The 15,771-nt window shown below is 37.7% G+C and overlaps 1 protein-coding gene across 1 annotated transcript in view; it reads right to left on the bottom strand.

Annotated features, from left to right (window-relative positions):
* The window catches only part of gbe1b (glucan (1,4-alpha-), branching enzyme 1b), a 134,578-nt gene that overhangs the window by 55,519 nt on the left and 63,288 nt on the right, over positions 1–15,771 (bottom strand). Inside the window, exon 11 of the mRNA XM_084126694.1 lies at positions 1,368–1,478. Within this exon, the coding sequence (XP_083982820.1) occupies positions 1,368–1,478 (111 nt within the window). The remainder of the gene's footprint in view (positions 1–1,367; positions 1,479–15,771) is intronic.

Here is a 15,771-nt window from a genome sequence, read left to right as displayed (position 1 = left end):
TGAGTTTCCTCAAGAACTAATGAGGTTCATTGTCGTGTTACGGAGGACGTTTGAGTTTCCTCAAGAAACAATGAGGTTCATTCTCATGTTACGCAGCACGTTTGAGTTTCCTCAAGAACTAATGAGGTTCATTGTCGTGTTACGGAGGACGTTTGAGTTTCCTCAAGAAACAATGAGGTTCATTCTCATGTTACTCAGCACGTTTGAGTTTCCTCAAGAAACAATGAGGTTCATTCTCATGTTACTCAGCACGTTTGAGTTTCCTCAAGGAACAATGAGGTTCATTCTCGTGTTACGCAGCACGTTTGAGTTTCCTCAAGAACTAATGAGGTTCATTGTCGTGTTACGGAGGACGTTTGAGTTTCCTCAAGAAACAATGAGGTTCATTCTCATGTTACGGAGCACGTTTGAGCTTCAGCAAGAACTAATGAGGTTCATTCTCGCATTGTCGGTTGAGCTTCTGTTTATGTTCACTGATGAATGTTTATATGTGAATAAAAGACCAAATTTAATCTGTTCATCATAAAGTGATCGAGTCTCTTCAGAAGATTTGGATTAAACTACTCAATTTCTTATGGATTAGTTTTACAATTTCTTTATGAACTTTATAAAGCGTCAAAATGGTAGTTGCATAGCTGTCAATGGAGGGACAGAAAGCTCTCAGATTTCATCAAAAAGATCTTCATTTGTGTTTCGAAGATGAACAAAAGTCTTATGGGTTTGGAACAACATGAGGGTGATTAATTAATGACAGAATTTTCATTTTTGGGTGAACTAATCAAAGTATGAGCAATCACAATAGTGATGTTTGATAGAATCGAAATGGATTCGTTAAGAGGGACAAACTAGATCAAGAAATGTTTTGTATTTGAACCACCATCACTGACACATACATAAGCACCACAGCTCAATAAGTTACAACCGCTAGGCCAAGGTCCCAACATCTGTTAATATTTTAAGACATTCTTTTGCACATCTGCCTATTCAATGGAAACTTTATTGCAATGCTAAACAGTCGGTCTATTGAAGAAGCGTCAAAGTAAAGTTTTACTAGTTTTAGCACGTTTCAACTCAGACTCACTCAAGTGTCTCATATTGAGTAGCACAAATCGTTATTCCCAGACCTTGGAAACAGAACACAGAGGAAAACAAACAGAACAAAAGAAGGCAGGAGAAAAACAACAACAATCGCGTCTAGTCGTGGCGTTAGAATGCGTACAAACAAGACAGATGTGTTAATTTCTCATTTCACCCTAGTCCCTAGAGGACTACAACCTGTTTTGACACCAATTTCCATTCCCAATGACACATTGATTACATTTCCTTTAGTCCACACTGGAGAACTGAAAGTATCCGGGTGGAAGTACCTGGTCGTGGCTCTCGGCGTAAGCAATGCATTTCTCGCCGTATCGCCTGTTGGTCATCGTGAACACAATGTTTCCCATGTTCCAATCTTCGTCCTTGAATTCCTTAAGGATCTGAGAATGTAAGAGAAAGAATAAAGAAATGAATGGAAAACAAGTGAACGGAGAGAAGAAGAAACAATTATCTCACAGTACTTCAAGAAGTACTTCAATTGTTCAGTACTTCGACCTAAACATCCACGTCCGTCGGTCTTGCTGGTCTAGCCAAAAGCCGGATTTCATTTTTATCTGGAAGCCTGGGCGCCATTTCTACAGTACATGAATCCATCATACCACAGTAATGCACTCTACAGTGAGATTATGAAAGAGATTAGGGCGATAAAGTTCTTGTTTATTTTATTTTGAGCAATATTGATTTTTTTTTTCTCATCTCAATTTTCTGAGGATTCACTGCCTCCCTTGCCATTTCAGAGAAAATGTCCCTAACCAACTAAAAGTAGCAACACGGGTAATTTAACTTCAGTTTTCAGTTACTGGACAGCAGCTCAGTTGTTTTCCAGTAACTACTTTTTCCAATGCGTAGCCATGTAGAATAAACAAAACAATGCTAGGAACAAAAAGGCTAGACCTGAAATTGAAGTCACTGAAAATCTTTCCCTCAGCAGTAGCACTCATTTGTGCAATTTCAATATGCGCATATTCAATTTACATCCTACATTATGTGAGTAAGAGGGTTCGTAGCAGCTCTTCAGAACAAACCTGATCTAAACACCTCAACTTAATTTAAATACAGTACCTGAATATTACTTGCATATTTGCTGGCTAAAACTAAATAAAAGTAATAAATATTATACATTTTCCTTAATTTATTCCATGAATATTATTTACATATTTCAATATACTAATTCTTAATAAATTATTAAACACTTTTTTGCAAATGTTTTATCATTCGTATTCATTTTAAATATCAATAATATAAATGTTCCTATTTGTATCCCCTGAATATTATTTACATTCTACTTGTTAATAAATGATTACATAACTGGAATATTTAATAAAAAAAAATATCTAAATTTGCATAAATTTTCCTGAATATTATTTACATGTTTCAATATACTATTTATAATAAAGCATTAAATAATTTACATAAATGATACAACTGATAATAAATTAGCGAAAAAAAGTATATATAAATATATAGTTATTCTTAATAAAGTATTACATAATTAATTATAAAATTAAATAAATAAATTTGTGAAAATGTTAATATGTAAATAAATGTATAAGTACTACATTATATCATTATAAACATTAAATTAACATAATTGTTTTCAATTTATGTACCCCATTAAAATGAAAATTTAATTTATCACCGTTTCCAGTTGAGGCAAAATAAGTTTGGACAATAACAGGAGAAACTGAAATGGTTAAATTGTTAAATTTAACTAACACTACTTCTGTGTATAAATGCTTTTTGATGGCCTCATGTTAATGTCATATTATGTAGATGCATTTCTTAAAGAAAAGCTTACAACCGGCTAGTTAAGTTTTGCTTTAAGAACAAATGGTACACCAAAATTAGGTATACAGTTGTATACCTAACTAAACTAACTAGTACTTATTAAGTATGTAGTGGGACCTTACAAAATGCCGGTGCAACGCTACCCAGAGCTGTATGGAACGTCATGAAGGTGAATGAAATATTGATATTATCTATATGATTATAATTAAGGTATAATTAAGGGTCCATCCCCCAAAAATGTATCCTTGTAATGATAGCATTCAATCAACTGCTGCTGCACAAACCACATCTATAGTGTATACCATCACATGGTGAGATAAAGGGAAAGCTGTATGCTAATGCAGAAAGAGAAAATGCTGTAAGGAAGTCATTATAGTGGCATCTGTCACATCACATCTATGTCACCCTATGAATGGATAGAGTCAACATCCTCTGCTCCTAAACCTGAGACTTTTCTCACCAAAATTAATGATCCAACTCTCACTCAAATGTATTCCAACTCTACTTTTCACCCTTAGCCCTGTGACGGTCCGCACATCTCATCCTCTTACAGTGAGAAGATTTCACTGGAACAGAACAAAGATGTTTAGCTTGTGGGAAGACGGAAAAACTCAATGACAGTGTATCCAACACGAATTTGAAAACATGTCATGAATGCAACTGTTTATTTTGTGAAAAAGGGATGCGGTTCAAACACCCACCTTTAAGAGCGCAAAAACAATCTACCCTTGTGAAAAAAGTGGGCTTACAGTAATTGTATTGAATGTGCACTATAGTGTACTTCAAATCTTAAAAGTATTTTTTTAAAAGCTTGCAGATGAAATAATACCATCGAAATAAATAATAGTAAGTACACTTAATGAGTCACTCTGTTAAACAATGCACTTTGTAATAATGCCAAATAAAAATGTGTACATTATTTTGTAATGCTTTAATAAAATGCACTTATTTTGATGTGTTGACTAACATACAGGTTAAGTTCCTGATTATAATTGTAACTGTTGTGTGTTATTTGACATTACATTTAAAGTCAATATATTTTAAATGTACTAAATTGGAACATCATCACGAATGTGTAATTACAAATAAATTTCAAACAAGTTTCAATAGACATTAAAGTATATTTTAGTTTGCCATAAATGTTTGTCTATACATTCAGCAGTACACAACCATATTTCAAAGACAACAGAAGTTATTAAAATTACAAATTAAGATTTACTTAAGTTCAGTTTATATAAATTGAAACTAAAATACATTTTCATTGAATTGCAATCAACATGCAATTACAGTATTTGACAACATTACATTCAGTTCACACTTAAGTGCATTATTTAAAAAATATATATTTCTTCTGCAATAAGTACTCTTAACAAATATGTTGAAGTGTACTTCTTTTTCCATTTGGGTAATGATCTCAAACAATGAAGGCACCATCCGACAGAGAAAAATCCGTTACAGTAAAAACAGTGTCTGTAGTTTTCCTGACAACAACATCTCAAGTTCTACACATCAGCAACTTTCCAGCAGCAAATGAGGAGGAAGGATATACTTTTTTGTATTCCTCACATCATTCATGGTGATCTGCTCGTGTTGTGTGTGTTTACCTCACACACACACTCACTCACACTGTCTGACTGACAGCAGCGAGGGAAGCCCATGAGAGTGACAGGCAGTCATGTGCTGGGTGAGATTGAGCCTGACAGTTGACTGACTCGCAGGAAAACCTTTATATTAGCCCACAGCCAAACAATCACTGGAGAGACGAAAAAGGCAGGGGTGTTGTAACTGTCACCACCGCTGCAATGAAGAGCCTGCTGAAACGAGAACTGAAAGCCATCGCTCTTCATCTTCAGCCATCTCTTTATTTATCGCTCAGGGTTTGTTCTGAGAGGAAAATGTCTGTTAGGGAAACCTTTGAATCACAGCATGAGACACCTTCAAAACAACTTATATTTAAACAAGGAAATTGCAGGTTGTGGTATTACTGTTTTTATGTCGATTGCAGGTTACAGGAAAAGAAGCCAGCAGCAATATATATATATACACACTGTATATACACAGTATCTCACAAAAGTGAGTACACCCCTCACATTTCAGCAAACATTTTAGTATATCTTCTCCAGGGACAATACTATAGAAATTAAACTTGGATATATGTTAGAGTGGTCATTGTGCTGCTTGTATACAGTGTATATTTACTGTCCTCTGAAAATAACTCAACATACAGCCATTATTGTCAAAATAGCTGGCAACAAAAGTGAGTACACCCTAAGTGAACATGTCAAAACTGTGTCCAAAGTGTCAATATTTTTTGTGAGCACCATTGTTATCTAGCACTGCCTTAATCCTCCTGGGCATGGAGTTCACGAGGACTGCACAGGTTTTTGCTGGGATCCTCTTCCACTCCTCCATAATGACATCACGGAGCTGATGGATGTTAGACACATGGCGCTTCTCCACCTTCCGCTTGAGGACGCCCCACAGGTGCTCAATAGGGTTCAGGTCTGGAGACGTACTTGGCCTTTCCATCACCTTCAGCTTCCTCAACAAGGCAGTCGTCATCTTGGCGGTGTGTTTGGGGTCGTTATCATGCCGTTCGGCCCCGTTTCTGAAGGGAGGGCATCATGTTCTGCTCCAGAATGTTGCAGTACATGTTGGAATCCATGTTTCCCTCAGTGAAGCTCGGCTCCCCAGTACCAGCAGCACTCATGCAGCCCCAGACCATTTTGACAATAATGGCTATATGTTGAGCTATTTTCAGAGGACAGTAAATATATACTGCTATACAAGGAGCACAATGACCACTCTAACATCTATTAAAGTTTCATTTCTATAGTATTGTCCCTTGAGAAGATATACTAAAATGTTTGCTGAAATGTGAGGGGTGTACTCACTTTTATGTACAGTATATTATATATCACCCTGTAGCCCAAGACTGGTTGCATAAACCTCTTAGACTAGTCTTACAATTTAGACATCAATTTATTTTCTTTAAGATGGTTCATAGCTTTTTTTGATAATTTGATACCGAAAACTAAGACTGACTGCCCCTGACTAACTGCGAGTGGGTCATACTTGAACTTAAGACACTGTCTTAACATAATGGCTATGTTTATGCAACCGGCCCCCTGGATGGGAGTCCTGGGAAAACTAAGTTGCTGCTGGAAGAGGTGTTAGTGAGGCCAGTAGGGGGGTGCTCACTAACGCCCCGGTATAACGATGGGAACACGATACTGTAACAAGCACAGTCCTTCGGATAAGACGTTAAACCGAGGTCCTGACTCTTTGTGGTCATTAAAAATCACAGGATGTTCTTCGAAAAAGAAGGCCTCTGTCCATCATCATGGCCTCCTAACAATCCCCATATACACTGACTGACTTCATCACTCCGTCTCTCCACCAATAAGCTGGTGTGTGGTGGGCGTTCTGGCACAGTATGGATGCCGTAGCATCATCCAGTAATGATAATGCTTCATTATTATTCATTAATAATAATAATAATAATAATAATTGTTATTAAGAATAATATTGATAATGTTATTATTATTATTATTATTACAACTAATAATATATTTTTTTAAATCCATTCAGCCAATTAATGTCAAAGGTCAGAGAGAAATCCGTACTAAATCACGAAACGTGTTGTCTGACGATTTTATCAGTCAAATAGTTAATCAACTTAAAAGCCACACAACATTTCTTATAGAGAGTTAATAACGGTGCTGTTCTTGGAGCAGATAAACGTACAGTTTCGCTATCAGTAGAGACGCTGCTGCTGAACACTGTTGAAAGACAAAGACAGACTCGGGAAATTAACACACTCTTAATGTCTCTCTCTCTCTCTCTCTCTCTCTCTCTCTCTAATAACTGCATTAGTCTGCCATCAATGGCTCAAGCCTCTGTTAATAGCTCTAAAATAATGTTTCGGAATCAGCAACGGAGGCTTGGGGTAAGATGTAAGAAATTAGTCCTACACACAAGAACGTTTCAAGGACAAAAACCTGACAAATGACTTGAAATACATCATCTGAACAATGTTTTGAGGTGCGGTAACCGTAGGATAAGTGGAATAATTGTTGAATTGTTGAAAAATAATGCACACCCGAGGTATAACAAGGTGTAACATTACCACCTCGGGTGTGCATTATTTTTCCAATAACTCAGCAGCCCGTCGTCAATTATTCCTTACTCGCATATGCAATGTGAGTGTGGTTAATCTTATTTCCCTACAATTACACCCACAAACCCCAATATTGACTTTGTATAACCAGTATTAAATAAAAATAAAAACTTTTAGGATGCGCCCCCTTGCATTCTGTATGTGAAACTTTTTAATTGTGTTATCATATCCTCTAATTGTTCATGCCATGACAGTCTTGTTTTAAGCATGTTTTGGTGAAGTATTACATACAGTATGTAATTTATCATAAGTAATGTAGAGAGAGAAAAAGTGGTATTTTAAGCTTGAATGTCTCAGATGGAAGAAAAATACCTTATTATGAAACTTCATGGAGCAATATTAATAGTTTTTTTTATATATATTTCAATCCTTTTAAAGCATTTAATAGTTTGCCCTAAAAAAATAGTCTGCTTTAGACGCTTAAGTCAATGGAGTGCCATTAACCAAATGGGAAAGGACAAGTCCCAAAATGGAGCACACACTGAGCAATGCAACCCCTAATGATTTTATGGTTCAGAGGGCCAAATGGGAAACGGTTCTTCTCTGTTTATCTCCTGGCATTACATACCACACAGCTTCCCCACAATTATCATCTGACAGTTTAATTTCTGTCTGATTCTAGATTCTATCAGTCTCTCTTTTGGGTGAGAACTCTCTCATGACCCCGTCTTATTGACACAGGGAGGAAAATAAATGATTTGATGTAATGCAAAATTGCATAGCAACATAAAACCCCCCTCACAGGCATGAACATATAAGTCACAGCATTGTGCTGGATGCAAATCTGGGTCACATCTGCATAAAGGCATCTGAATGACTTCTCTGATGGTTTTTCACAACCACAAAGAATGCTATTAAAGCTAGGGTGGGCAAAGTCGGAGAGGCTAGCAATAGCGAGCTAGCTTTAAAAGCATAAAATCCCACCCTTCGTTCAGAGCTTCTCAAAAGATATGCTTCCTCCAAAACACAGCCACAGCAGAGTCTGCAAAGTGTCACGAGAGACGGCATTAAATTGCTTCATGTCTCAGACTCGAGGCACATAACATTGCAATAATAATGAACGGTAACAACTTACAGAGTTCGGACTTGTACCATCTGACTGCTGCGGATTCATTTCAGCGCTGAAAGTGTTGCCAGAGAAACACATAAATCTGAGTCTGAGGATGTGAACAGCGCCGGGTTGACACCTTATAATCATGACATGGTGTGCATAAGATCATTGTTTATTGTTTTGGTTCAGGAGGAATTTGGTTCTGTTTGTTTTTGGCACTTGGTGGATGTTGAATCACCGTTGCGCTCGTGAACGTCTGCCTATGATGGCTGCACGTGAAAACCTCACAACACACACCCACCCCTGTCGGTGATTGGTTGGAACACTATTTTGGTTTTGAGTGATGGTGATACCAACTGTTTTTGTGTGCAGATCTCAGAGCCTAGGCTGCCTACAGAGACGCGTTTTTTTGACGGCTTGCTAATGGGGCGGGTAGCTAGCGGATCGTTAGGAAAGATTAGATGAATGTGATCATTTATGTTTGGGCCTGAAATCGCTGATACAACCTTTAAGTTATGCAAATATTTGTGCATTGGAATGATCAGGTAAGATTAAGTAAAATCAGAACAGCCTTCTGTCTCTGTCTTTGACTTCTTTGTTCGCTTGCATCACTTCTCTTGCACTGACTCGTTCAGTAAACTGAAAACCCAAGCGATGTCTCTCGCCGATGGCCAGACGACGATTCAACATGCTGAATTAGGCCAACTCCCACAGTCCTCGTTCATAGGGCTGCACAGTTTGCCCAAAAAGTTACACAGATCCACAACGTAATGCTGTAAACCTTAAAAAAGTAAAAAAATTATTTTAAACAGCTTTACAGTTCAAATAATGCAAAGTTTTGATAGCAGAGTAATAGCAGTGTAAGTCTATTATACATTTAGAGTATAAGTTTACATGCATCCAAGGTCAAAAATCACTTTAATTTTCTCATAATATACATCACAGCATCATCTCTTTTCTATCAGTGTCTGAATCGGTTCGATGAATGATTCGGTCTCTCTAAACCCCTCCTTTCCGAGAGCCTGCTCTGCTCTGATTGGTCAGATGTCCCAGTCTTTTGTGATTGGTCTACTGCTCACAATTCCTGTCAGAAACGAAACGGCCATTACCATATCTGAATTTTAGCTCCGGATCTTTCTCAGCACTTGATACACAGTCATTCGAACAGTAACAATGGCGTTGGTTTTGCTGTATCAATTCCAGCCGGAGTCCTTATCCTTTAGAAGTGCATGCAAAGTGGATTTGCTTTTGCAGATCAGAAAAAAAGTGTCTTCTCGACATGTCGACAACACAAAATCAAACTCTTCCAGGCCTCAGCTATTACAGTGTTTGAGGGTCAATGAAGGACCATAGGTGGGTATTATGCAAATTTGTAACAAACCTACGTAGTTTCGTGCAAGAAGCAAGACTGGAATTACTGACAACTCGCTTCAGGCAGTTCACAATCGGTTCTTCCTTTTGGGAGACAATAACTCAACAGCTATATTACACACTACATTAAAGGTCATTTCCAAAAAAGTATAATAGGTGCACTTTAAATCAGCATTATGCCAGAGATGCTTTTGGTTGAGCTTAAATTGTACTGAACCTGTAACAGTCCTGTAAGAATTCCTCTTTTTGTTCACGGAAGAAAAAAAATCATATGAATTTGGAATGACATTAAGGTGAGTAAATATTGACAAATAATGAAGAACTGTAACTCTCTCTTCTTTAATGGACTTTTAAACAGCTTGAAATGGAGAGCACCACAGACGGAGGTGACTTCACACCAATCGTAAGTTAATTTGTATGTTTAGCTGGGAAACAGCTTCGTTCTCCGGCTGTTCTTGTCCTTGTGAGACGCCAGCATTCTTCACTCGCTCTAATTGTTTCCATTACATTTCAATTTGTTGGACTCGGACAGAAGGGCACTGGCTAAATTAGAGGGCTTTTGTTATGCTATGCATTGGAAGCGACAGCATTTTGGAGTGGTAATCAGATCAAATCAGGCAAACTTGTGCTGAAAGCCTTATCTGCTTCTCTTGTTAGGACATCTTAATTTCTCAGAGGCTCTAGGATGTAGTCGGGTTGCCATTGCGAGCTCAGAGGTCGGATTAATCAGACAGGTTGGGCGACATTAAAAGCAGGGCTGGATGTGTGAGTCTATGAGGGTGTTTTAAGCAGGCAATGCTGCCCCACTGGAACACCAACTGTCAGTTTACTCTTTTAAGGTGATCTCAAAAATCCTGTCATAAATATTTCACCCCCCCAAAAAAAAAAAAAAAGATATGCTTAAAGAAAAAGCAGCATATTTCTTCAACCATTATGATTTGCATTGGTGCACTATTTTTATGACAATTAAGAACCTAATTCTCTGTGAAAAAATAAACACTGATTTATAATTGCTATATAATACTGATATATAAACACTGATATAAAGTCAACATGAAATCAAAGTTGAAGTTGAAGCAGTATACAGTACCTTTTCATTACAGATTTCTTTTGACAAAAACATTTAGATATGTCATATGTTAATTGGAAATTTTGTGATAAATAAATAAATAATTTTTTACATTTACATTTAGTCATTTAGCAGACGCTTTTGTCCAAAGCGACTTACAGTTTAGGGCTAAATTAAGCGAGTCATTGTGAAGAGGCAAAAACAACGCAAGAAGTGCTCAAAATACGAAGTTCAGGCATTGTTCAGAGTAGCATAAGGGAGGATTGAAGGAAAAGGAAAGAATTTTTTATTATTTTTTATGATGTTAAGTGCTCATGGAAGAGATGGGTTTTCAGATGTCTTTTGAATGTTGTCAGGGATTCTGCATTCCGGATGAGGGTGGGGAGAGCATTCCACCGGCATGGAACTGTGAATGAGAATGTTCTGGAAAGTGATTTTGTGGCTCTCTGTGATGGAACCATGAGCCGTCGCTTGTTGACCGATCATACGCTTCTGGTAGGGATGTAGACTCGTAGGAGCGAGTGAAAGTAGGAGGGAGCTGAGCCTGTGATAGATCTGTAAGCAAGCGTCAATGCGAGCAGCGAGTGGTAGCCAGTGCAGAGAGATGAACAGAGGAGTGACGTGGGCCCTTTAAACGGTATGTGTGACCTGTCACTGGTATACGTCTACCTGGTGATCTGTTATCGTTAAATTCGTCATCCTAACGACAACCTGTCACAGTTGAGCCTGTCTGTTGATCCATCATATTCACCTTTAATGCCCTTACTTCTGGACCTGGCATTGTGAGTGTCGAGAATTTTGAACAAATCCACCTGGTTTCTGTAACTATTTCCTCTAACACTATCATTTTCATTAATCTTTTGTCAAATCTGGCGGTCAATGCAGAAATGGTACATTTACACCATGTCTAACTACACGTGCCACAACACGCGATAAAAGGTATCTTTTCCATGTTAATCAGAGTTTTTGTCCCAACCAGCCGCAACGGCGACAAGCGATGATTCTATTTTAGAAAATGTTTCTATTTTTCTGCGACGTCGTGCTGGAACAATAAACACAAAGTGGCAATGAAAATCTCAGGTACTGTTTATGTGCTTTATTTAATGTTAAAAGCGTGTAATGTGACTTTGAATATCATTTAGTGCTCCCAGCTTTGTAGCTGTAAAAGCAACAATGGATAATTCACCTCAGATCTTGAAATGAAACAAATGGAAACAAGAACGTTCAAACTGTGAACAAACAAGTGTATTCTTTGACAAAGATAGTTTTAGTAACTCAGTAGCCTATGCATTTGAATAATGTTTAAATGGTGTAATATTTGTGAATCTGATTATGTAACCCACTTATCCATTTTCTTGTGAGTGCCGTCAAGATTACTCTCTGGTGCTGTGCATTTGCCGCGAGACTCAGCCCACACGCTGTTCTGATTTTTTTTTTTTACATGGCTACATGTTCATTTTATATTTTACTATTTGTTGTTATTCTTTGTTTTACATACTCTGACCTGTACCACAAATGCCTTTTATTTGTCTTGTACTTTTTGCACTGTAGGCCTTGTCTGTAATGGAACTTTGTACCTTGTCTGTACAATGGTCATTTTTAAACTTATTTTTGCAAAGAAATGCAGGGTGTATCGCTTGCATCAGCCTTAGCATCATGAGCCAAGTAATATTAACACCAATTACCAGTGTGCACATTAAAATTCTCATGTATCTCAAAAAAGAGGAATTTAATTTGAAAGTCCTTGTAAAGTTTTAAATTAAACGATTGTCTTCCCTTATACTACAGGTCCATTGAATGCTTGAATCTGATTGGTTGACGAACGTTCTAAGGTGTGCATTATTTTCAGGGAAACGCACGGCTAAAGTAGTTCCAGGCAGGTCTTGACCGCATTACAGTTCCATATCACTTCGCATAGTTAACCGTAATAACGGAAAATAGGATACAATTCATAACAAGAAAAAGCATTTAGCCCCATGCGCTTGATCTGCAATTTTCAAAGTCTAGCTTCACAATCAATAGAAACATGCAGTTTAATTTTAATAAATAAAGTATATAGTCCTATCTATAATCAATAGAAAATTAAACTGAAAATAGGCTAAATAAATGGATAGTCCTGCAGCACGGATTTTTATTGCAGATAATATAACAAATAAATAATTATTGATAGGCCTACTTGTTAAAAGGGCTTTGTGTTTCATTTATTTGGCTATAGTCTACTGTCATGTCAATAATGGAAAAAAAAGAAAAGAATGAACGAATTAATTAAAACGAATTGAATTAATAAATAAATAATAATATTGACGCACATGCTTTTCTGTCTCATTATTGCAACATCTCTCTCTAATAACTGCATTAATAACTGCATAATGAATGTAATTTGATTATGACTGATCATGCTCAAACGCGTGTTCAGCTCGTTCATTCTGTGTTCAAAGTCGGTGTTTAAAATCTGCTGCAGTCGATGAAAACAGTCAGAGAATGTGTCAGCTAGTCGTGTGTCCCCAGCATTAGTCTGCTATCAGTGGCTCAAACCTCCGTTACTAACTCTAAAATGACGTTTTGGAATTAGCAACGGAGGCATGGGGTTAGATGCGTAAGAAATTAGTCCTACCTACAAGAGCATTTTAATGACAAAAACTTTACAAACGTCTTGAAATACATAATCTGAACAATGTTTCAAGGTGTGGTAACTGTAGTATAAGCGGAATAATTGACTTCAGGCCGTTGAATTATTAGAAAAATAATGCACACCCGAGGTGTAATGGCCACTCCGCTTCGCGTCGTGACCGCATTACCACCTCGGGTGTGCATTATTTTTCTAATAATTCAATGGCCTGTCCTCAATTATTCCTTACTTGTATGGGTGAGCGTCAGTAGTCATGAGTCACATTGGAGTGACGTCAACTCCCCTCTTCGATTGATTGGCTAGAGGAGGAGCTGTCAATCTAGAACTAGTGGACCAATGGTGACGCTTAAGGCCGCCCCTAATTTACATGAAACTCGAACTGCAACATTTGGTAAAGCAAGCGCAGAACGTGGAAAGAAGAGCGAAGAGGAAAAACAGCACAAGTGTACAAAAGAGTAAAATATGAGCAGAAAATGTAAGACAGCACAAAGTACAGAGTAATAAACATAAGGAAAACATCATTTTTAAGAAAACATGAACATAAGATATGAGTCACACACTCTCTCCAAGTCTCCATGCGCTCTTTTTCTTCCTTCACACAAACTCCAAGTCATCCGAGCGCCCTCGGAGTGCAGTCTCATCTGTACCCCAACGCAGAATGAAATCGATAGCAGTGTCGGATGAAAAGCCCCAGATAAATACTGCATGCTGGGCAATGTCGTATGAAAAAAGCTAAAGTTAAAGAGCAGCAGTCTTTATGCCATTCTAAACACTGATCCTGAGTCAGTGAAGTGGACACCTTTGAGCATGGAGAGTGCATCAGTGAATCAGCCTGCTAGAGCGGAGCCGCAGAGGGTCATCTGGGGCAAAAGCGTCCAGACAGCCCGATGCTGCTGGTCTGGTAAAAAGCCTTGTATTCTGGGTAGCCTTGTTTAGCAATGCATGCCGATTCTCCATGGAGGCTGTGCGCTCAGCACAAACAGTCACCCCTGCAGTGCACAAGGCACATACACCTATTTTTTTTTATTTTTTTTTGCTTTTACTGTATAAGACTGTCAAGATAAACAGGAATGCGGACAGGAAAGTCACAAAATATAAGAGAAAACTTTAACTTTAAAGTTTAACTTTAAGCACAAAAAATATATAATGTTGTTAAATAAATATTTTTTTCCCCTCAAGAGTATATATGACCCTGGACAACAAAACCAGTCACATGGGTCAATTAAAAAAAAAAAAAGAGATGTATTCATCAGATGAAAGCTGAATAAACAAGCTTTCCATTGATGTATGGTTTGCTAGGATAGGACAATATTTGGCCGAGATACAACAATTTGATAATCTGGAATCTGAGGGTGCAAAAAAATCGAAACATTGAGAAAATCTCCTTTAAAGTTGTCCATTTATGTTCGCGATTTTGCTGCATTCACTCACAAAAATATATGTTTTATATATTTTACGGTCAGAAATTTACAAAATATCTTCATGGAACATGATCTTTACATGATTTTTGGCATAAAAGAAAAATCGATAATTTTGACACATACAATGTATTGTTGGCTATTGCCTCAAATATAGCCGTGCGACTTGTGACCAGGGTCACATATTGTATTCATAACTCAATATCTATTTTAACCGACCCGTTTGTTCAAATTTCCTGATTCATGTACATTTAATTATTGGGTTAGTTCACACAAAATTTTTTATTCTGTCATCAATTACTCACCCTCATGTCGTTCTAGAACCGTAAGACTTTCATTCATCTTCTGAACACAAATGAAGATTTTGATGAAATTTGAGAGCTTTCTGTCCCTCCATTGACAGCTACGCAACTACCAGTTTGCTTCAAAAAGTTCATAAAGAGATTGAGATTGAATTTAGGCTTTTATTCACATATAAACATTGATCAGCAAACATAAACAGAAGCTCAACCGAACCTGCATGACACGCAACAAAAAAGACGAGAATGAACCTCATTGGTTCTTGCGAAAACTCAAACGTGCTGCGGAACCCGAGAATGAACCTCACTGGTTCTTGAGGAAGCTCAAACGAGCTGCGTAACATGAGAATGAACCTCATTGGTTCTTAGGGAAACTCAAACGAGCTGCGTAACACGAGAATGAACCTCATTGGTTCTTAGGGAAACTCAAACGAGCTGCGTAACATGAGAATGAACCTCATTGGTTCTTAGGGAAACTCAAACGAGCTGCGTAACACGAGAATGAACCTCATTGGTTCTTAGGGAAACTCAAACGAGCTGTGTAACACGAGAATGAACCTCATTGGTTCTTGAGGAAACTCAAACGTGCTGTGTAACACGAGAATGAACCTCATTGGTTCTCGCACGTCAAGTAAACATGCTTGAGCTTCCGTTTACCACAACTGATGTGTGAATTGATGAATGTGAATAAAAGTCTAAATTCAATCTGTTCATCATATAATGATAGCCTGGTTCTACCAGACTCGCGTACATTTCATTTGTACAGAGAGTCTGGCCTCTCTCCATTGACAAGCGTTAACTTCCTTGTAGGCGGGTACTCTGTTGAAGTTTAAAACTATTGGATCTGCCCAGAGTCACTCTGGATCTG

The sequence above is a fragment of the Abramis brama genome (genome assembly GCF_963993115.1).
Source record: "Abramis brama genome assembly, chromosome: 10".
In the NCBI taxonomy this organism is placed as follows: domain Eukaryota; kingdom Metazoa; phylum Chordata; class Actinopteri; order Cypriniformes; family Leuciscidae; genus Abramis; species Abramis brama.
Note: the sequence above shows the minus strand (reverse complement) of the source record. Positions and strands in the feature narration are given on the sequence as shown.